This window comes from Diospyros lotus, chromosome 1 (genome assembly GCF_014633365.1).
Source record: "Diospyros lotus cultivar Yz01 chromosome 1, ASM1463336v1, whole genome shotgun sequence".
NCBI classification, from domain to species: Eukaryota; Viridiplantae; Streptophyta; class Magnoliopsida; order Ericales; family Ebenaceae; genus Diospyros; species Diospyros lotus.
The window spans coordinates 2,304,694-2,326,775 of NC_068338.1; the positions used below are offsets into that span (position 1 = coordinate 2,304,694).

The 22,082-nt window shown below is 41.4% G+C and overlaps 1 protein-coding gene across 2 annotated transcripts; it reads left to right on the top strand.

The window, feature by feature from the left end:
* Nucleotides 1-315: 315 nt before the first annotated feature.
* LOC127786935 (RNA pseudouridine synthase 3, mitochondrial) lies at nt 316-20,251 on the top strand. 2 transcript variants are annotated; one of them, XM_052314725.1, is made up of 9 exons: nt 316-1,169; nt 1,497-1,568; nt 1,760-1,918; nt 2,268-2,315; nt 2,408-2,488; nt 18,745-18,861; nt 19,029-19,130; nt 19,220-19,378; nt 19,593-20,251. In XM_052314725.1, the coding sequence occupies exons 1-9, from the start codon at nt 792-794 to the stop codon at nt 19,971-19,973; spliced, it is 1,497 nt and encodes a 498-aa protein (XP_052170685.1). In that variant the 5' UTR covers nt 316-791; the 3' UTR covers nt 19,974-20,251. The 2 variants fall into 2 exon arrangements, with proteins under 2 accessions (XP_052170685.1, XP_052170694.1); XM_052314734.1 differs by having other exon boundaries at nt 316-1,151.
* Nucleotides 20,252-22,082: the final 1,831 nt, after the last annotated feature.

Below are 22,082 nucleotides of genomic sequence, written 5' to 3' on the forward strand. Positions count from 1 at the left end.
AAGAAATCTGAAAATAGAGATGACAGTGGAGAAGAGAGATCATTGATTGCGTGGACAAAAGAGTAATTCTTTGTTAAAAATAAGGGTAAAATTGTCACAAAAATGTAACTGTTTAATCATAAGTTGTAGAAGCTGAGATATCCCAGATTTGAAAAAGCCAGTTTTTACCCATTCTAAAAATTAATAGAAACTATAAGGTAGAATTATACAAATTAAAACAAATACTATATACTCATTTTTTTGAAATTAAAAATTAAAAATTATAACTTTTAAACTACCACAAGCAAACCCAATGTAATTTTAGCTCTTGGAAGTGAGAACTCAGGAGAAGCTGAAGTGAAGCTGATACAAGCCCTACTAGAAGAGTAGAAGTTACGAAGTACCTACTAGAAGTTTCAAGCCCTTCCAGATACTAGTTCTAGTTCTAGTAAAGTAAAGCAGAGGAGCAGAGAAATTGTGTAAAAATATTCGGAAAGGAGAATAGAGAAGATTTGTGAAAATCAGCAAGTGTCAGGGTGCCAAGAAGCACAACATTATCACGATTCATCGGGAAGTGTTGGCCCGCAGAGATGTACTGGATATTAACTTATATGACAATTGGATCATCTAAGTGTAAGCCACCTTCCCTTCTGGTTTGCGAAACCGAAATTTGTAGCATCGAATTCAAGGTTGCGTGTTTTGGAACGACGAACGATTGAACCTTGGCCGACAGCGGCCACACCCAGGTATACTGAATCTAGCTCCTCTATCCGGTAGTTGAAAACCAAGAGCTCGAGATCTGTATCCGGGTAATGCACCCCAAGTGTTTGATAAAAGGTCTAGCATATGGTATGCGTCGACATCGACAAATCAGGCCATGTTGGTTTGACATGAGGCCGTACTCAAGAGTTTCACCGCCACCACCTGTGTGTGTTGAGCCTGTCCTACGAGTTTCCAACAACATAGCCCGTCTGGGGCCTCCCAAGGAAGGCCCGAAGCCTAGGCAAGTCATGTCTTTGCCTCCATTCCCTGCTCACGCCTTGCCTGGGAAGGACTCGTCTTCTACTGCTTCAACTGGGGTGCCCTCTCGTGTCACTGCCATTAGTTGGGTCAAGTATTACTTCGACGAAATCCCCGGCTCTGTCATTCAATCCCATTTCAACAAGGGCCTTGTGCGTGCAGTTACAAGCGTAATTCTTTTATTGTTCGACATGATTATTTATATAAAATCAAAATTTTGTTGATGGCAGATGACATCTATTTCATTTCAATATCTTTTATAATTTCGTTCATATAAATTTAATTTACTTTTCAACAAGTCTGGACCTTTAACGACCATTAGACTTGGTATAAAAGTTGAAAATGACCACCTAGTCCTGCTTCAGTATTTGAGAGTGGTGTACTTGCCATGTCCCTGAGATTTTGACAGCTAAATAATGCAGATCACAGTACTAAATGTTTTTCTTGTAATTGGAGTGTATAGAAGTTTTGTGATTCTGTTTTTCATCTTCGTGTAGGTTCAAGTGGAAGGCAATGGCTCCACTGGGTCGCCCATTCAGAGTAGAGGACAAACAAGACCCATGAGAAAGGTAATGGCACTTGCTTATTGAGCCTGCTGCTCGTTGTAATCTTATGTCAGTCTGAGCTGCAGATTTTTGGAGGATAGCTGTTATTACTTGCTGTGTACTATCATCCGTTTATACTTCATCTTTTCTTTTTCCCTTTACTCTTTTATTTTATATGGATTTGATTATCCAACAGCTCTACAGCCAATTTACAGATTAAGCACAATGAGATCATGGAGGTGGGGGCAAGAGTATATGTACCTGTATCCGTTGCAGAATCTAGAATTTCAAAGAGATTTGACACCATACCAAGTGGAACACTATGTCCAAATGCAGATGAGATAGAGTACTTGCAGAGGCTTGTCAAATACAAGGCAAGTCTATGGTTCAAGGATGATTGTTTTCTTTAACACCTCTTGCACATGTAAATCAACTATATATTACAACCTGGTAAAGGATTAGCCAAAAAAAATACTATAAATAAGATAAAGACCCCCAGTTCATTACTATAAATTTATAGTTGATTTCACTTATCAAATTACCAGGTTGTAATATATCAGTGTCTTATGATTTTCCCTGTTTCATGAACAATTAGATGTGAAAGAACAGTAGACTATTTGTGCATGTTCACGGTGCACTATTACTAGCTTGGTGAAGTCATACAACTGTCTGTTGTTTATATGTGCTTTGTTCTTTTGTTCATCATAGTACTTAAATTTTCAGGACTCTGCTATTCTTGTACTCAATAAGCCACCCAAACTGCCAGTAAAGGTTTGCATCCGTCGGTTCACCTCTTTCATGTGTTTGCTCATCCTATACTTATTCTTTTACCTTCTCATCATCAACACAATCATGTTGTTTAGGGAAACCTGCCAGTTCATAACAGCATGGATGCATTGGCAGCTGCTGCGTTGTCTTACGAGTATGATGAAGGTCCTAAATTGGTAAGCTAGTTGGTTTGGATAATTGCTATAAATTGGAAAGGCTAATAATGTTGATATAAACATAGTTTAACTAGTGGATGCGAATTTCACTTTGTTGGTTGATATTGAGGCAAAAATTATTCTGGTAATTTAAGGGTGATGCTCAAGATTTCGTGATTTGGATTTATGCACGATGACATAGTATGGGTTAATATTTGATTGTAATTGTTCTAGCATTTAGCTGACATGGGTTAATATTCTGGTAAATGAACTATTAAAAGTTCTTTAGCTTATTACAATATGTTTTAAAACGATCCTTGGCAAATGAACCATTTTGAGTGTTGGGTCTCATCTTCCTTTGTAGGGTTCGCATCATTGATCTTGTTGCAGAACCCCAAAAACATCACCATCGAGCGGACGGCCAAATTCATTAGTAGAAGGTTTGCCCCAACCTCCAGGATGATAACCACGACTAGCTCTAGGGGAAATAGGGGCATTTAGCCTAGGGATTTTCAAATGCGAATAAGAAGGGGGTGGACCATATCTCTGCATGTTGATGAGCCACGGGGGAGGAGCACCTTTAGGCATCCAAAGAGCTTCTTTTAGTTCATGTGACAGCATCCCAAGCTTCATCACCCTTAGCTTTACCTCATCAGCCTCATACTTCTCATCAGCTGCATGAGCACTATCTTCCTCTTCCACTGCTACTTCATGAGCTTTTTGCACTACTTGATTAGCAGCCTTAGAAGCTCCGTTAATAACATCGATTTTGGTACACAAGTCGCCTACAAACTCTAGCCAGCTCCAATACACCCTTCCTTGACTCCAATTTTGGAATCAAGCGTTTGCAACATCATCCAAATAAGTTGCAACCATGTTCACTTTCTTCTTTTCAGCCACTCGGTATTGGTAGAGCACTGCTCGCACCTCCTGATCCACCATTTAGGCCTATCTCTTTCTCTTAGAAATAATCAAAGACAATTTGTCTTAATTGATTAAAATGAGCAAGAACATCATCCTCTTTTAAGAAGAGGATTATAAACAAAAAAGGAAAGAAATAATCTAAATATTGACAGCATCCTAAACTACATCCTTGACTTACTATATTTACATATTATTTACATAAAACTCAGATCCTAGAATATTCTAGGATCAAGGACAAATCTCCCTTGATTTTAGCATATTTCCAGCACTCCCCCTCAAGCTGGCTTGTAGATGTCTTCCATAGCTAGCTTGCCAATAAGTTTATCAAATTGCTTCTTGTGAAGACCCTTAGTTAGAACATCAACAATTTGTTTAGTTGTTGGAAGATATGGCATGCATATTATTCCAGCATCGAGCTTCTCCTTGATGAAATGTTTGTCCACTTCTACATGTTTCGTACGATCATGCAACACCGAATTATGAGCAATAGAGATGGCAGCCTTGTTGTCACAATAGACTTTTATAGGTTTTGATTGAGGAAATTTCAGCTCTTCAAGTATCCTTTTGATCCACATCCCCTCACAGATTCCATGAGCAACAGCTCTAAATTCTGCTTCTGCACTACTTCTAGCCACCACATTTTGTTTTTTGCTTCGCCAGGTGACAAGGTTTCCCCCAACAAACGAATAGTAGCCTAAAGTAGATCTCCTATCATTAACTCTTCCTACCCAATCTGTATCAGTGTAGATCTCAACTTGTAGGTGGCCATGTTTCTTGAATAGTAAGCCTCTTCCAGGAGTCCCTTTCAGATAGCTTAGGATTCTGTAGACTGCTTCAAAATGCTCTGGCCCTGGTGAGTGCATAAATTGACTCATCACACTCACTGCAAAAGCAATGTCGGGTCGTGTATGAGATAAGTAGATTAATCTGCCCACAAGTCTCTGATATTGTTCCCTATCCTTTACTTCTTCAGCTTTGACAGCCTATAGTTTCACATTAGGCTCAATGGGAGTTTCTGACACCTTGCAGCCGAGTAATCCTGTTTCTCCAAGAAGGTCAAGAACATATTTTCTCTGATTGACAAAGATGCCTTCTTTGGATCTTGCAAACTCCATTCCAAGGAAGTATTTTAGGATTCCCAGGTCTTTGATTTGGAGCTCATTTGCAAGTTTCTGCTTGAGGACTGCTAACTCTGTCTCATTATTACCAGTTAAAATAATGTCATCAATATAAACAATCAAAATTGCAACTTTACTGTCCTTTGAGTGTTTATAAAATATAGTGTGATCTGCCTGATTTTGAAGGAAGCCATAACTGGTAACTGCCTTTCCAAAGCATTCGAACCATGCTCTTGGAGACTGTTTGAGACCATATAAGGATTTCTTCAGTCTACATACTTTGTTACTCTCAAGTTTATTTTCGAATCCAGGAGGTAAACTCATAAAGACCTCTTCTTCAAGATCACCGTTAAGAAACGCATTTTTGACATCAAGTTGGTGTAGAGGCCAATCTGAATTTACTGCAAGAGACAACAGGACTCTGATAGAGTTTATTTTTGCCACAGGAGCAAAGGTCTCCTGATAATCAATCTCATAAGTCTGGGTGAAGCCTTTAGCCACCAGTCTGGTTTTATACCTGTCAACACTCCCATCAGTCTTATATTTTATTGTAAACACTCATTTACACTCTACTATTTTTTTGTCTCTGGGCAAGTTAATTATCTCCCAAGTACCACTTCTCCTTAGAGCATTCATCTCCTCTATAACTGCTAATTTCCAGTTTGGATCATCCAAAGCTTCCTGTATATTCCTTGGCACAAACAAGTGTGAAATCCTGGATGTGAAAGCCTTTTGATTCTTAGATAATTTGTGGTAGGAGAGGTATTTAGCAATAGGATATTTAGTGCAACTTCTGACACCTTTTCTAATTGCTATAGGAATATCAAGATCAGAAATAGTAGGTAAATGATTGGAAATAGTTGAAGAATCAATTTTGGAACTATTAGGTTAAGTAGAGGGAGGTGGACTAGAAGTTGAAGTGGGAGTTCTTGAACTTACAATGCCATTTATCAGGTTTTCAGATTGGTTTTGTGCAGAATTGATATTCAAGTCTTTGTTCTTTTGATGAAATCTCTTCCTGGTTGATGCGGTCACCAATCAAGACTCGGCCCAAGGCTGACCCAACCAAACTGGAACAGTATCACCAAAATAGTAGTGCCATAATGTTATTTTAATACTTCTTAAGTTTTAGAATTAAATTTAATTTAGAATTCTACTTTATATTTCTACTTGATTTAGGTTTCTATTTTATGTTTCTACTTGATTTAGGATTCTACTTTATGTTTGATTAGGGTTTTATTTTTATTAGGATTCTAGTTGACTTTTATTTAGGATTTATTTATATTAGAATTCTAGTTGGATTTTGTTTACAAATATTAGATGGATTTGGATTAGCCAAATGCTATAAATATGCCTAAGATCTAGAGTTTGTAATCAAGTTTTAATCAATCAAATTTCAGCAACCTATTTGGGTTTTCTTAGCAAAACAGTATTGTTTTTGTATTTTCTTGAAAGTCAAGATTCGGCCATTGAAGTTTGTTCTTTCAAGGGTATATTTTGGTTTGTTTTCTTCACACTTGCGCTACACGCTGCGTCAGGTGGTATCAGAGCGGTTAATCAACCAATCAGATGGCCAATCTTGAAGGTAATGGTAGCAACCAGCCTCGTGACGGTGATCAGGGGTTGTCCGCAGTTTGGAGAGCAATTGAAGAATAGCGGGAAGTAACTCGTACTATCCAGCAGCGATTGGAGCAACATAGCAACCAATTGGGCACCTTACTACGAGTTGATGATGACAGGAACCTGAATAATGGGGTGAATCAAGCTGGAGCGGGAAGACCACCTATTAATCATGTCCTTGTTAATCCTAGAAGACCAGTGATTGAAGATAGCGATGAAGAGGATGATTTTGGTCGAGCAATAGCTAACCCTGGTGGTATAGGGGTTAGGAGGAATGCGCATCAGCACAACCACTGGGGCAACGATGAGTATAAACTAAAAGTTGATATTCCTACCTTTAGTGGAGATCTTGATATTGAGGGGTTCCTAGATTGGATCACTGAGGTTGACCGTTTTTTCGAATACATGGAGATCCCAGATGAACGATAAGTAAAGTTAGTAGCTTACAGGTTGAAGGGCGGTGCATCTGTTTGGTGGGAGCGATTAAGAGAAACGAGATTGAGGGAAAGCCGACAGCCAGTTCAGACATGGAGATGAATGAAGCAGCTGTTAAGAGGTAGGTTTTTGCCCATTGACTATGAACAATATATGTTTGAAGCTTATCAAAGATGTGCACAGGGAATGAAGAGTGTGAATGAATATACCTCTGAGTTTCTGCGATTGGCGGAGAGAAACCAATTGTCAGAAAGTGACAATCAACAAGCAGCTCGTTACTTGAATGGATTGAAGCCTGCTATTCATGATAAAATTGGGGTTCAGATGGTTCTGAGTGTGCAAGAAGCAAGGAACTTAGCTTTAAAGGCTGAGTTAATGTTGAGTGAGAGATCTCGTAATGACAACTATCGTCGGTATAGTGGGAATGAAAATAAACAACCAGCTTTTGATAAAGGCAAGTCGGTTCAAGGAGTGCAACCCTCCAATCCACCTCATATAGTCAACCCTAATAAGGTTACAACGGGGGGAAACATTCGAGGTACTACTTCTAATATTCCAAAATCCCCTAATCCTTATGCAAAGCTTATTCTTTTAAAATGTTTCAAGTGCAATGAGGTTGGGCATCGATCTAGTGATTGTCCAAGGAGGAAAACAGTTAACATTGTAGAAAAGGAAGAGGAAGATGTTGTTGAAGAGGAAGTATATTGCGGGCCTGATGGGGAGGAGGACGAAGAAGATTATGGACATGGGCAATATACCTGTGTAGTGAGGAAGTTAATGCTATCTCAAAAAAATGAAGATACTACTCAACGGCATAAGCTTTTTCGCACGAGGTGTACGGTGAAAGGAAAAATCTTTGAGTTGATTATTGATAGTGGAAGTCAGAAGAACATCATAGGAAGAGACGTGGTGGCAAAGATGCAGTTAACTCCTGAAAAACATCCAAACCCTTACATGATTGGATGGATCAAAGAAGTTGGTGGCATACATGTGGATGAACATTGCAGGGTGCCTTTCTCTATTGGTAAGTACTCTGATGAAGTCTATTGTGATATTGTTGATATGGATGCTTGCCATATTTTATTTGGGAGGCCTTGGCAATTTGATGTGGATGCTAAACACTCAGGTAGGAAGAACACGTATTAGCTTGAGAAAGAAGGTGTGCGTTATACTTTGTTACCCATAGTGGAAAAGAATCAAACCAAAGCTTCTAAAGTGGAGCTTGATTTCGAAGATTATGTTGTCCCAGCAACCTCAACGTTTGCAAATTCAGGTCTGATTTATACTGCTAACATGACAGAAACTCCAAGGTTATTGACTCATACTGGGGTATTTTTCAGTCCCGATGGCTCAAGCATTGCTTCGCAACCCAATGATGGTGGTGTTTCTTCTGATCAACTTGCGACTGTAAAGGAGATGGAGGTCATGGTAGCAAATCCTTCTACAGTTTATTCAAGCTCTGGCATGGTTGAATCGAAGGCAATAAGATCTACCAGATTAGAGAAGCGCTCAAGATGGAAGGTTCAACGTCCTCAATCTAACAGTAATAATACAATGGAGGCGGAGGGCAACAAACATGGTGATGGTTGAACCCATGCCAACAAAGATAGGGCTAAGAGGGAAAGGAATGTCTTTGCTTATGTTCCCTTAGCAGAAAAGTTCAAGCAGTTCAAGAAAATGTCAAACAAAAGTTGCACAAATAAGAAGTACAGGGTGACAACTGACAAGCATAGGAAGCACAAGGTATTTGAGGTTGGAGATGAAGTCATGATATTCTTGAAGAAGGAACGGATTCCAGCAGGAAAGCAGAACAAGTTCAAGCCAAATAAGTATGGTCCTTACAAGATTCCAAAGAAGACCAATGACAATGCTTATGTTGTGAATTTGCCTAATCATATGGGTATTAAACATTCAAAGTGGCTAATCTCTCTTCGTACTTATCGGATGTGGATTTGTCCAAACAGGATCAAAATTCGAGGTCGAATTTTTTCTCAAGTGAAGGTGAATGATGCGGTTACCAATCAAGACTCGGCCCAAGGCCGACCCAACCAAGCCGGAACAGTATGATGAGATTCAACACAATAGGTAGGATTTTCCAGAGAATTAGGTGATGTTTCTGCTATAATGCAACTCTCAATTACAAGGAAAACAATGGAAATAAGTAACAAAACTAGGCATTCGAGAGGCCCAGTACTCTCCTGCCAGAAACTCTAAATTCTTCACACCTTCTCTCTCTTCTAACCTCCTTTTTATAGGTTGTTATCCCTCCAGCCCATGCACATGCTGGTTTGTTACACAAACCAGCCAAGTGCCTATCCTACCCCTGGTGCACATGCTGGCCGTTACTCCTCTCGCGGTGTCACCCATATTCCCTTGATTCTTGTTACGCCTTTGGTATGTTTGCTATGTTTGCAGTATCTGTGGCCTAACACAGTATCACCAAAATAGTAGTGCCATAATGTTATTTTAATACTTCTTAAGTTTTAGAATTCTACTTGATTTAGGCTTCTACTTTATATTTCTACTTGATTTAGGATTCTATTTCATGTTTCTACTTGATTTAGGATTCTACTTCATGTTTGATTAAGGTTTTATTTTTATTAGGATTCTAGTTGACTTTTATTTATGATTTATTTATATTAGAATTCTAGTTGGATTTTGTTTACAAATATTAGATGGATTTGGATTAGCCAAATATTATAAATATGCCTAGGATCTAGAGTTTGTAATTAAGTTTTAATCAATTAAATTTCAGCAACCTATTTGGGTTTTTTTAGCAAAACAATCTTGTTTTTGCATCTTCTTGAAAGTCAAGCTTCGGCCATTGAAGTTTGTTCTTTCAAGGGTTTATTTTGGTGTGTTTTTTTCACACTCGCGCTACACGCTGCGTCACTGGTATAAACTTGAAGCTCAGAATTTAGATCATTATGACCAGTTTGTAGTAATTCTCCCATTGCCTGAGAAACCCCTTTACTTGGCATCAAAGAACCAGAATCTCCTAGGTGACCATTATCAGAAACATGTGGTTCCTGAGTAGGACAAATTGCATTTGGAAGGGGGACAGAAACATCCTAAAAATTGTCTTCAACTTCATGGTTCTCCCCATGGAGGGAATTTTTGGTAAAATAGGGTTTGTTTTCAATAAATGAGACATCCATACTCACGTGAGTCTTTTTTGTGAGAGGATCATAACACTTATAGCCTTTTTTATGAGAGGTATAACCCAAGAAAATACATTTGACAGCTCTAGGATCAAGTTTTGAGCGAAATAGAGTAGGTATATGAACATACACAGTACATCCAAAAACTTTGATGGGAAGGTCCGAATGTAATCGTGTGTTGGGAAAAATGTCTTTGAGGCACTCAAGGGGTGTTTGGTACTTTAATACTTTAGTAAGCATCCTATTTATCAAATAGGACGCCGTTAAAACAGATTCGCCCCATAAATATTTTGGAACATGCATAGAAAACATGATGGCACGTGCTACTTGGAGTAAATATTGATTTTTACATTCAGCAATACCATTTTGTTGAGGAGTATACCGACAAGTAGTTTGGTGGTGAATACCTTTGGTTTTCAAAAAATCCCCTAAGTGCTCATTGAAATACTCGGTGCCATTGTCAGAGTGTAAAATACCAATTTTGGTTTGAAATTGGTTTTCAATCATAGTGTAAAAGTTTTTGAATAAAGTTTCCACTTCAGATTTTTTGTGTATCAAATAAACCCAACACAAACGAGTATGATCATCGATAAAGGTAACATACCATTTTTTTCCAGATAGAGTAGAAATTTTAGATGGCCCCAAACATCACTATGAATTATATAAAAAGGTTTGGATGCTTGGTAGGGTTTTGGTAAATATGTAGAACGGTGATTTTTTGCCAAAATGCAACTTTCACATTGAAAAGAAGAACAATCCATTCTTTCAAATAATTCAGGAAATAAATGTTTCATATAGGTAAAACTAGGATGTCCTAGTCATGCCATAACATAATTGTGTCTTGAACAGGAATTGAACTAGTACTACTAAAGCCCAGAGCTTTTTTATTACCAGAAGACTTTTCATCAAAGTAATAAAGACCTTTAATCATCCTAGCACGCCCAATCATCGTCCCCAAGTTTTGGTCCTGAAATTCACAATAGGATTCAAAGAAAGTAACACGACAGTTAGAGTCTTTGCAAAGTTTACTAACAGACAAAAGATTGCAGGCCAAGTTAGGAACATGAAGAACAGAATGGAGATTAATTTTTTCAGTTAGTTGAATAAGACCTTTTCCTGCAATAGATGAAAAACTACCATCGGCAATTTTGATTTTTTCATTTCCCGAGCTAGGAGAATAGGTATTAAATAAATAAGGAGAACTAGTTATATGATCAGAGGCTCCGGAATCAATAACCCATGGAGAGGAATGTAGACAAGAAAGAGCTTTAGGTTTTCTACCTGTGTGTGCCAAGGAAACACTAGGAATACCAGATGAGGAATTGGATTGTAACAGTTTCAAGAGTTGATCAATCTGCTCTTTGTTGAAGGGACCTGTGTCAACCTCATTCGCAGTAGGGACCCTACGGTTACTGCTCTTGTCTCCTTACTTGTTGATCTTCCAATTGGCAGGTTTGCCATGAATTTTCTAGCAAGTCTCACGAGTATGGTGTGGCTTGTTGCAATGGTCACACCAAACCCGAGGCCGCTCATTGCTTCTATGCTGGTAATGTGTAGCCTTGTAGGCAGCTGTATTAGTAAACAAAGCAGAATTTTCAATTGACTCACCAACAGTTTTTTTGCTGAGCATGACACTCCTTCAGCTTTCTTCTCTTCTAACCTCAACAAATACTTCACTAATGGGAGGTAGGGGGAATCGGCCAATAATCCTCCCTCGCACCTCATCGAACTCAATATTAAGGCCAGCAAGAAATTTGTAAATACGACCATCTTCAACCATTTTCTTGTGGTGGTTGCAATCTTCAATAGATTTTTACTCATAAGTGTTGAAGAGGTCAAGATCTTGCCACAGTCTCTTCAAGGAATGGAAGTATTTAGTAACAGAATCGTCTCCTTGCCGAATCTCTCCCAACTTCAGAGTTAACTCAAAAACCTGAGATTGGTTACCTAGGTCAGAGTACATCTGATTTACATTATCCCACAACTCCTTTGCAGTAGGATAACACATATAATTAGAACTGATATTTTCATCCATGGAATTAACTAGCCATGTCATGACCATAGAGTTTTCAGCATCCCAAACAAAGTGTGCTGGGTCATCCACTGCAGGTTCCTTCTTGTTGCCAGTAATGTAGCCAATTTTTCCTTGCCCGCGGATATACATCTGGACAGATTGAGACCAGTGAAGAAAATTATCACCATTAAACGAATGGTGGTGATTTGGATAGAATGGGTACTTGAATGGTTTGGCTGGGTTGCTTGATATTTTGTTTGGATAGTAGCGACAGGATTTAAGGATGTTTCGGAAGTGACTTCCGACATAACTTACACGCTGGAAGAGGGAAAAAAACAAGAAGGAAAGGAAGCAAGTAAGGTTACCAAGATGGCTGCAAAATTGGTTGCTGTCGATGGAATGTGCCAGCAAGCAGAAGGCGGTCCCGACTCTTCTGCACAACGCGGCGGCCACAGTAAACAGTTGTGGCAGTGCTTTCCAGTGGCTGCAATTGCAGTGGCTGTGATGTGCAACTGCGCTGCACTGTGCAGCAACAGTGACGGAAGCTGGTCAAGGTCGCGAGCAATCAGCAGTGGCTGAAGCGAACACAACCGACCCAATTGGAGTGGGTGTCACCGTTCGGAATGAAGAGCTTGCACTTGGAAGCTTGCACTCGCAAGCGGTGGAACGAGACCTGGCGGTTGACGATGGAGGACGCAACAGAGAAGATGACCTTAGGTCGATCTTGGGTGGCTGCGACCAGTAGATTCAGGCTTGGCGATGACTGGGAATTGCCGAATCAGGGCGTCGGCGACCAATCGAGAGGCCAATAGAGGAGGCGTAGACGGTTGCGCGAATAGCCTCACACGGAATGGATGGCTAGGATGTAAACCAACTCTGATACCATCTTAGAAATAATCAAAGACAATTTGTCTTAATTGATTAAAATGAGCAAGAACAACATCCTCTTTTAAGGAGAGGATTATAAACAAAAAAGGAAAGAAATAATCTAAATATTGACAGCATCCTAAACTACATCCTTGACTTACTATATTTACATATTATTTACATAAAACTCAGATCCTAGAATATTCTAGGATCAAGGACAAATCTCCCTTGATTTTAGCATATTTCCAGCACTTTCAAACGCCGGAATAGCCATCTGCAGTGCTGGGAATGTGGAAGGGTTTCCTCCAACTCTTCTTACTACATCTCCCTCCTCTGCCTCCGACCTCTCCCCTGCTTCCATAGGATCGTTAGGCCTTAGCCTAGATCTTGGCATCGTTAGAATTGATGCTGATGAAGCCTTGGGAGTGAAATTCGTCGGAAGGTAGACATTAGATTGCCGAGCTAACATGCTCAAGGGAACATTCAACTGTTGGCTGATTTGCTGGCGGAATCCAACAATTTCCTCTCGAAGCTTGCTAATGACTTGATCCAAATTGGCCGCATACTTCGCTCGATAGTAACTTGCCTCCACTTGGAGCTGCTTGACACCAATTACCAAATTGTTCGTCTTGGTTTCTAGTCGTTCCATCCTCATTCCCTCTGCTTTGGATTGTGTAACAACCCAGTAAGTGCGTGTAACAGATTTCTGTTGGGAAGGAGCGGGGGAAGAATATGTAGGGGGGGGGGGGCAGAAGTTGGGGAGATAGACATCATTCTTGTATTGAGTCTTGGGAGAGTTAAGGGCCTTTCGAACGCCTAATTCTTCTTGTAATCGAATTGACGTGAGAATTTGAATTTAGTTTTCAGTGAATTTTCTTTGGGTTCTCATCAATTTGGTATCAGAGCATCACCGATCCTAATGGTGAACTTGACGGACCGAGTAGGAGAATTAGAAGGGAGGATGGAAGGCACGCAACTGGGAGTTGAGGCCATGAGGGGTGAGATGCAATTGGTGGACAAGAATGTCGTGAACTTGCTGGAGCAGTTCGCATGGATGAGAACAAAGTGGGAAGAGCAGGAACAGGAGCGGAAAAACAAGGAGAAGATGGGAGGCTAGCCCACGGAATTCATTCAGGATTCCGAGGCGACCCTGGATGTGGGAGTGCGGCGCGCCGAGATAGGTGGTGCCGATGGGAGTTGGCGGCCAAAAATCAGAGGGTGACGATTGGAGATGCCTCTCTTCGAAGGCGACGATCCGGACGGTTGGATATTTAGAGCCGAACGTTATTTTGTGGTGACTGGGATGACTGATGAGGAGAAGATAGATGTAGCTGCTTTGTGTTTGGAGGGAGCTGCTCTGTCGTGGTTCCAATGGTAGGAAAAGCGGTGAAGGGTGAGGGGCTAGGAGGACTTCAAGTTTTTGTTGAGAAGTCGCTTCCGACCCACCCAAGAAGGCTCTGTTGAGGAGAGGTTTTTAGCCCTCCGGCATAAGGGAATTGTCATGGGGTACCGCCAATGCTTCGAGACATTGGCATCCCGCCTTGAAAACTTGTCGGAAGCCATGTTGGAAGGGCATTTCATAAATGGGTTAAAACTTGAAATCAAGGCTAAGTTGAGGGTGTTGAGGCCAAGGGGTTTGGAGCAGATGATGGACTTAGTCCAACGGATAGAGGAGTGGAATCAAGTGGTTCGGGGAGGGGCGGTTGGAGTAGGTTCAAACAAGGGATCGACCGGGCCAAACCCAATCTCAACTTACCAGCGAGGGGGAATTCTGCCACCCTCACAACAGCCCCCAAAACTGACAACGATCAGTCCTCCTAACCCAAATCGACCACAGACCAATGGGAGAGGGGTAACCCACCCTTCAAGCGGCTTAGTGAGGCGGAGTGAAAGGCAAAAAGAGATAAGGGCCTATGTTTTTGATGTGATGAGAAGTATACTATAGGCCACAAGTGCAGAAACAAAGAGCTGCAAGTAATGATGATATATGATGAAGAGGTAGAGGAGGAGGAAGGGGAAGAAAAGTTGGAAGAGTTAGTAGGAGAGTTGGGGCAAGATGGGAAGGTAATTAAGCTCTCCATGAATTTTGTGGTTGGATTGACTACACCATAAACTATGAAGCTCAAGGGGGACATCGAGGGGCAGCTGGTGGTGGTGCTTATAGATGGAGGGGCAACTCATAACTTCATAGCAATCGAGCTGGTGTGGCATTTGGCTTTACCAAGGGAGGAGACAGTAGGTTATGGGGTAGTTATGGGGACTGGAATAGTAGTGCAAGGTGCTGGAATTTGCAGGGGAGTGAAGCTTAATCTCCAAAATCTGCAAATCATAGAGGATTTTTTACTTCTGGACTTGGGAAGCTCGGATGTAATTTTAGGAATGAAGTGGCTAGCGGCTGTTGGAAAAATGAATGTGGATTGGAAGGCCCTCATAATGAAATTTCAAGTAGGAGGCATAACAGTAACCTTGCAAGGGGACCCTTGCTTGAGTAAGACCTTGGTGTCCTTGAAGGCGATGGTGAAGGCCTTTAGGGAAAATGGAGAAGGAATGCTGTTAGAGTTGGGAACCATGGCGACAGAGATCAAAGAAGCTCAAGAGGAAGTTCCGGAGGTGTTTGGGGGGGGGGGGGGGTGTTGGCTGAGTTTAAGAGGGTTTTTTCTACACTAGAGGGGTTGCCACCTTGCAAGAGGAAGGATCACATCATCGATCTAGTCCCTGGAACCACACCAGTTAATGTAAGGCCCTACCGATACTCTTATTTGCAAAAAAATGAAATTGAGAAGCTGGCGGTTGGAATTATTCAGCCTAATTCCAGCCCATTCTCAAGTCCGATTTTGTCGGTTAAAAAGAAGGATGGAAGGTGGCGTTTTTGTGTGGACTATAGGGCCTTGAACAAGGTTATTATATCGGATAAATTTCCTATACCTGTGATAGAGGAGTTACTTGATGAGTTGCATGGTGCCAGGGTCTTCTCCAAGCTCGATTTAAAATCTGATTACCATCAGATTAGAGTTAAGTCGGAAGATGTTCCCAAGACAGTTTTCTGGACTCATGAGGGGCATTACGAGTTCCTAGTAATGCCATTCGGGCTGACAAATGCGCCAGCCACCTTCCAATCTTTGATGAATGATGTTTTTAGAGATTATTTACAACGTTTTGTGTTGGTGTTCTTTGATGACATATTGGTGTATAGCAGGGATTTTGAATAGCACGCACAACATCTACGTTGTGTCAAAGGTACTAGCGGACAACCAGCTCTTTGCCAATAGGAATAAATGCGTGTTTGGACAGTTGGAAATCGAATATTTAGGCCACATTATATCTCATCTCAGGGTTTCAGCTGATCGAAGTAAGATACAAGCCATGCTAGAGTGGCTTACTCCTACATCGGTTAAGGAATTGAGGGAGTTCCTTGGCCTTACGGGGTATTATAGACGCTTTGTGAGGGATTATGGCAGGTTAGCAAGGCCGCTAACAGAGAGGTTGAGGAAGAATAACTTCTTTTGGGACGAGGCAGCTGAGTAGGCCTTCTAACAACTTAAGGCTAAAATGGTATCCCTACCCGTTTTAGCCTTACTGGACTTTGGGAAGCCCTTTGTTATTGAGGCTGATGCATCGGGATAAGGTATGGGGGCTGTATTAATGCAAGAGCAAAGGCCTATTGCTTATTTCAGTCGTGCTTTCAATCAGTTAGGGAGAAAAAAATATGTTTATGAGAGGGAATTAATGGCCATAGTGTTTGTTGTGCAAAAATGGAGACATTATTTGTTAGGCCGGAAGTTTGTGGTACGAACAAATCAAAGGAGTCTCAAATACTTAATGGAATAGCGGGTGATGAGTCCGGAGTACTTGAAATGGATGGTGAAATTGTTGGGGTTTCAATTTGAGATACAATATCAGCCGGGCTTGGAAAACAAAGCTGCTGATGGGTTGTCTAGGATCTGCCACCCAGCAAAAATAATGGCCTTAACAGTGCCTAAAGTGGTCCAAATGGATAAGTTACCCAATAAATTGAAGTCTGATGCAAGACTGCAAAAACTTATTCGGGAGCTGCAAACTGATTCTACTTCACACCCTAACTTCCAGCTAGTGGATAGTTTTCTCCTTTACAAGGGCAGGTTGTACTTACCCAAGGGCTCCACTCTCATCCATTGTTACTTCATGAGGGGCATGATGGGAGCATAGGGAGACACTCAGGATTCTTAAAAACCTACAAGAGGATAGTTGCAAATGTTTGTTGGCAGGGAATAAAGAAGGATATACACAAGTACGTAAGTGATTGCTCAGTTTGCCAACAAAATAAATATATGGCTTTAGCACTAGGGGGACTCTTGCAGCCTCTCTCAATCCCAACCCAAATTTGGGATGACATTGCTATGGACTTCATTGAGGGGTTATCGAAGTCGGGCAAGATGGATTCCATTTTGGTGGCAGTGGACAGACTTAGTAAGTACGGGCATTTCATTGGACTTAAACGCCCGTTTATAGCTGGGGAGGTGGCTGGAATTTTTATTAAGGAAGTGGTGAGCCTTCATGGAATTCCAACGTCCATAGTATCGGATAGAGACAAAAGTTTCATGAGCAAATTTTGGGAGGAGATGTTTCGACTACAAGGTACCAAACTCAACAGAAGCACAGCCTATCACCCTCAAACGAATGGGCAAACTGAGGTACTTAACCGAACTTTAGAAATCTACCTTCGTTGTTTTACTTCCTCAAAACCGAAGACATGGTACATATGGCTACCTTGGGCTGAATTATGGTATAACACCTCCTACCACATTGCTACCAAGGTGACTCCATTTCAAGCAAAGTGTGGGCAAGAACCACCACCCTTATTGAGGTTTGAGAAGGGAACCACCCCTGTTTCAATGATGGAACAACAGCTGGTTGAGAGAGACTTAATCCTTGAGGAATTGAAGACCCAACTAACAAGAGCACAAGCTTTGATGAAGAAGAGGGCAGATCTGAAAAGAAGGGAGGTGAAGTACAAGGAGGGAGACTGGGTTTATTAGAAGTTAAGGCCTATCGACAAAAATTGTTGGCTGCCGGCTATTATGGTCCATTTCAAATTGAGAAGGAAGTAGGTCCGATAGCTTATAAGCTGATACTTCCATCTCATTGTCCAATCCATCCGGTATTTCACGTATCACAGCTATGGGGGGCAAGAGGGGCATTGGAGGCTAATGTGGAGCTTCCTCGACAGCTTACTGAAGACCTTGAGATGCTGGTGGAACCGAAGGCAGTGCTGGGAGTTCAACTAGGGTCTGGAAAGAACTTACAGGGGTTCGAAGTGCTCATACAATGGAAGGGGCTACCCCCATTGGAAGCTACTTGGGAACCTTACCACTTGATCCAGCAGCAATTTCCATTTTTCCACCTTGAGGACAAGGTGAAAGTTTGGGGGGGAGAGTAATGATAGGTCCCCAGTTTACTTGACTGACCAAAAGAAGGTCCAAGGGGCCCCCGGTTTACTTGACTTACCAAAGAAGGGGCAAGGGGGTAAATTGCATGGCTAGCATAATAACCAGCCATATGCGTAAGGGTAGAGAAGGGAAGTCGCTGGGTTGTTAAGTGCGTGTAACAGATTTCTGTTGGGAAGGAGCAGGGGAAGAATATGGGGGGGGGGGGGGGGGGGAAGCTGGGGAGATAGACATCGTTCTTGTATTGAGTCTTGGGAGAGTTAAGGGCCCTCTCGAACGCCCAGTTCTTCTTGTAATCGGATTGACGTGGGAATTTGAATTCAGTTTTCAGTGAATTTTCTTTGGGTTCTCATCAAAATCATAATTTCACCATTGTTAAGCATCTTTGGCTCCTTCCTTCATCAACAGTAACCTTATCCTTTCTTGTATGGTCTATCTAATCATTCTCATCTTTCTTCTTTAGGTGTTCCGGAATATTGACTTTTAATTTCCCTACAAAATTGCAAATCATAGTACAAGAAGTTCATAAAGAACTGCTTAGAATTTTTTTTATTTTTAAAAAGGGACTATTTAGACAATAATATCAGTTTGTCATACTTAAAAAAAAAAAGAAATAAATAAAAAGATGCTGTTAGTGAGAATGCTATGGCTTATGCTTTTATTACATAAAAAATTTGGATTAGTTTTTTTCTTTTCTCATTGGACTATTTATTAGGTGCATCGTCTTGACAGAGAAGGCAGTGGCGTCCTTTTGATGGGAAGAACAAAAGAAAGCATTTCTTATCTTCATTGGTTGTTCAGCCACGTAAAAAGTACAAAATCCTCATCTAAGGTACTTATTCCTCAGCCTGAGCAGTCCATATTCCTTTTCAAACATCACGAACTCAATTCAGTTTATTTATTTTTCTCCTCTGTCAATTTAGTTAAATAGGTTCAAAGATTATTTCAGCTAATCTCTTTTCTTTTCTGTGACATGCGAAAATGACAATTCAATATTAGGCTTGGAATGATGCTTGTGAGGCAACATATCAGAAGTATTGGGCATTAGTCATAGGGTCTCCCAAGGAAAACGAAGGCTTCATTTGTGCCCCTCTCTCAAAGGCTCTCTCTCTCTCTCTCCCTCTCTCTCTCGCATTTGGTTGATGTGAAATAGTTAGCAATGAAAATGGGTATCTTTTTGCTGATTGCAGGTACTTCTAGATGATGGGAAAACTGAGAGGGTTATAATGGCTAATTGCTCTGGTTTAGAAGCTTACCAAGAGGCTGTAACTGAATACAGGGTGCTTGGTCCAACGATAAATGGGTGCTCATGGATTGAATTGCGTCCACACACAAGCCGGAAACATCAGGTAGCCTGAAATTAGTTTATCGTGTGTGTCTTAAGCAAATGAAGTCAGACAGTCATGATATACTCATTTGTTTCTCAATGATGGAATTTTGGGGTAGCCCCGGGCACTCACGTGCATCTGGAGCCCATCAGTGTTGGAAAACGCCTCATTCCTGTGTAGGGATTTTGAGGGCATACCTAACCTAACAAAAGTAAATTTTGCCTACGTCTTGCAGCTGCGGGTACACTGTGCTGAAGCTCTGGGAACACCAATTGTGGGCGACTACAAGTATGGATGGTTTGTGCATCGTAGATGGAAACAAATGCCTAGAGTTGATATCGAGCCAATTACAGGGAAACCCTACAAGTTGCGGAGGCCAGAAGGTTTGGATGTTCAAAAAGGAAGTGTGCTATCTAAGGTTCCATTGCTACATTTGCACTGCAGGGAGGTTGTGCTTCCCAACATTTCAAAGTTTGTGGAGGAGGAGCTTCATAATAAGAAGAAGAAACAGAAGAGCAGCAGCAGCAACTCAAAGCCAGATGTGCTTCGTTTTGTGGCGTCAATGCCATCCCACATGAAAATCAGTTGGAACCTGATGTCCTCTTACCTTGTATAATAAACAAAGCGCACAAGCTTCCACGGGCCACGCCCTCGTCTTCTTGACTCGCTCTGCGTCAAATTTTGATGCGCTTTTAATTACTTTGTGCAATTTTATAGATTTCATGTATGTTGGCACCGTTGCCAGACCTGCTTTTTTTTCAGTTTTGGTAGTAAAGCTAAAATTATTCTGGTGACCCAAAGGGAATGAATTTGAGTTGTGAATGTTATTCAGAAAAAGAAAATCATAAATTCTGAAAATAGTCTCTTTATTAAGTGCAGTGTAATGGTACCTATCAAATGATAATTTTTTTTTTTTTTCAATGTCTTGAGATTCATACGATTTGAGTCTGATTCTATAATTTCCTTTTGACATTATTTTTCAATAAAAAAAAATAAATTTAATTACATGTCAAAAGAAGAAAATGACCTTAATGTTGTTGGATCATATTGACTGTTGGGTCGTGCCTAGATAGTAGGCCCACCACTTGGCACCTAGCCCAATCACCAGGCTGGATCTTGGTTCATGAGCTCAGATAATATTTTCATTTGAGCTGAGATTTTTGTGCCAGTAACAGATTTTATCAACGTCGGACTACTCACATTGATCTTCATCAGTTCATGATTCTCATCAAAATTCGAGATCCTCGGGAATGATCCCTATTGATACCGTGCATCTAGGCCCTCTATCTTTCCATAACGGCCGGCAACAAGCAATGTACCTTCATCTCTATATAAACCAAATTGATCACAGGCCAAGGTATGTTCTTTCCAAATCTTACTCATATTCTGACATTCTGAATCCCTATTGACTTGAGCGTCAGAGTGCTTGCAGGTGCCAGCCATCCTTACTGCGCAGATTGTTAGATCGGGACTCTCAGCTACTATTGCAACCATTTGGATCAATCTCGTTGGGCCAGAAGGAACATCGACGCCTACCGTGGGGCTCGATAAAACTTATCTACCCTACAAGTTGAGCCTCTATAGCTTCTTCTATAAACCATCCATGGTCAAAATTAGAAGCCACAACAACATGGCTCTTAAGCAGGAAAACCCAAACACCACCAGCAACCATCAACCATAGAATCCAGCAACTATGGAGGCCCTCATCCGAACCATTCAACAGCTCCAGCACCAAGTTGTCGAGTTAACCTGCAACTAACAGTGTGACCAGTACAATGAGTGGATTGACGATGACGTAGAGGTCAGCCATCATCAATAGCTACAAGCCACCCACACCCTTGCTCCTCCACCGTCAGCATCCTTATACACTTCGAGCCACCCTTTCTTGGAGTTCATCATGCTCGTATCCCTGCCAAAGGGATTCTGCCTTCCTGGTACATTGAAGCTATATGTTGGAACCACCGACCCCTAGAAGCACTTAACAATATTCAATTTGTTGATGATATTCAGTAGGGGAACCAACCCGATCATGTGTCGTGCTTTTCCTAGCACTTTGAAGAATTCTGCCTTGCTTTGGTTCTCTACCCTTGAGCCAAGCTCCATTCATGACTTTTCCGAACTGGCGACCCGTTTCCTCACCGACTTTTCCACCGGTCGAGCTCATTATAAAACCTCAGCCAACCTGATCAACCTGAAGCAAGGATAGAATGAGTCACTCTAAGCTTTCATGAATCGGTTTAACTAGGAGGCCATTCAAACCAGGGACCTCAACTCGGCTGTCTCCCTGCACGCCATCATGGCAGGGCTTAAGCCCAGGTCCTTTGCTAACTCTTTGGCTCGGAAGCCTCCTGCCGACCTTGACGAACTTCGATTACGAGCAGCTGGCTATATAAATGTGGAAGAAATGTTGGTTGTTAGGTGTAAGAACTCCCAGCCACAATCATGTTAGAAACCCTTGACTGTGTAGGCTTCGATTCTGCCCCATTTCAATCCGTAGAGTTGCAAGCGCGATCTCCTCTAAGTTGGTTCACACGATCGACCCTTCCACGAACACCTCGAGAAGTGCTAACAACCCTAAGCGCCTTTTGAGAGAATACGAATTTTCTTATCCCTTTTCCAGCTTCTTACGAGGCATATAAATAGAGTTCAAGAACCCTAATCGTGCCTTGGAAAAACCCTAAACACTTTAGGCCTGACCCTTAATCACATTGGGCCGACTCTTTCC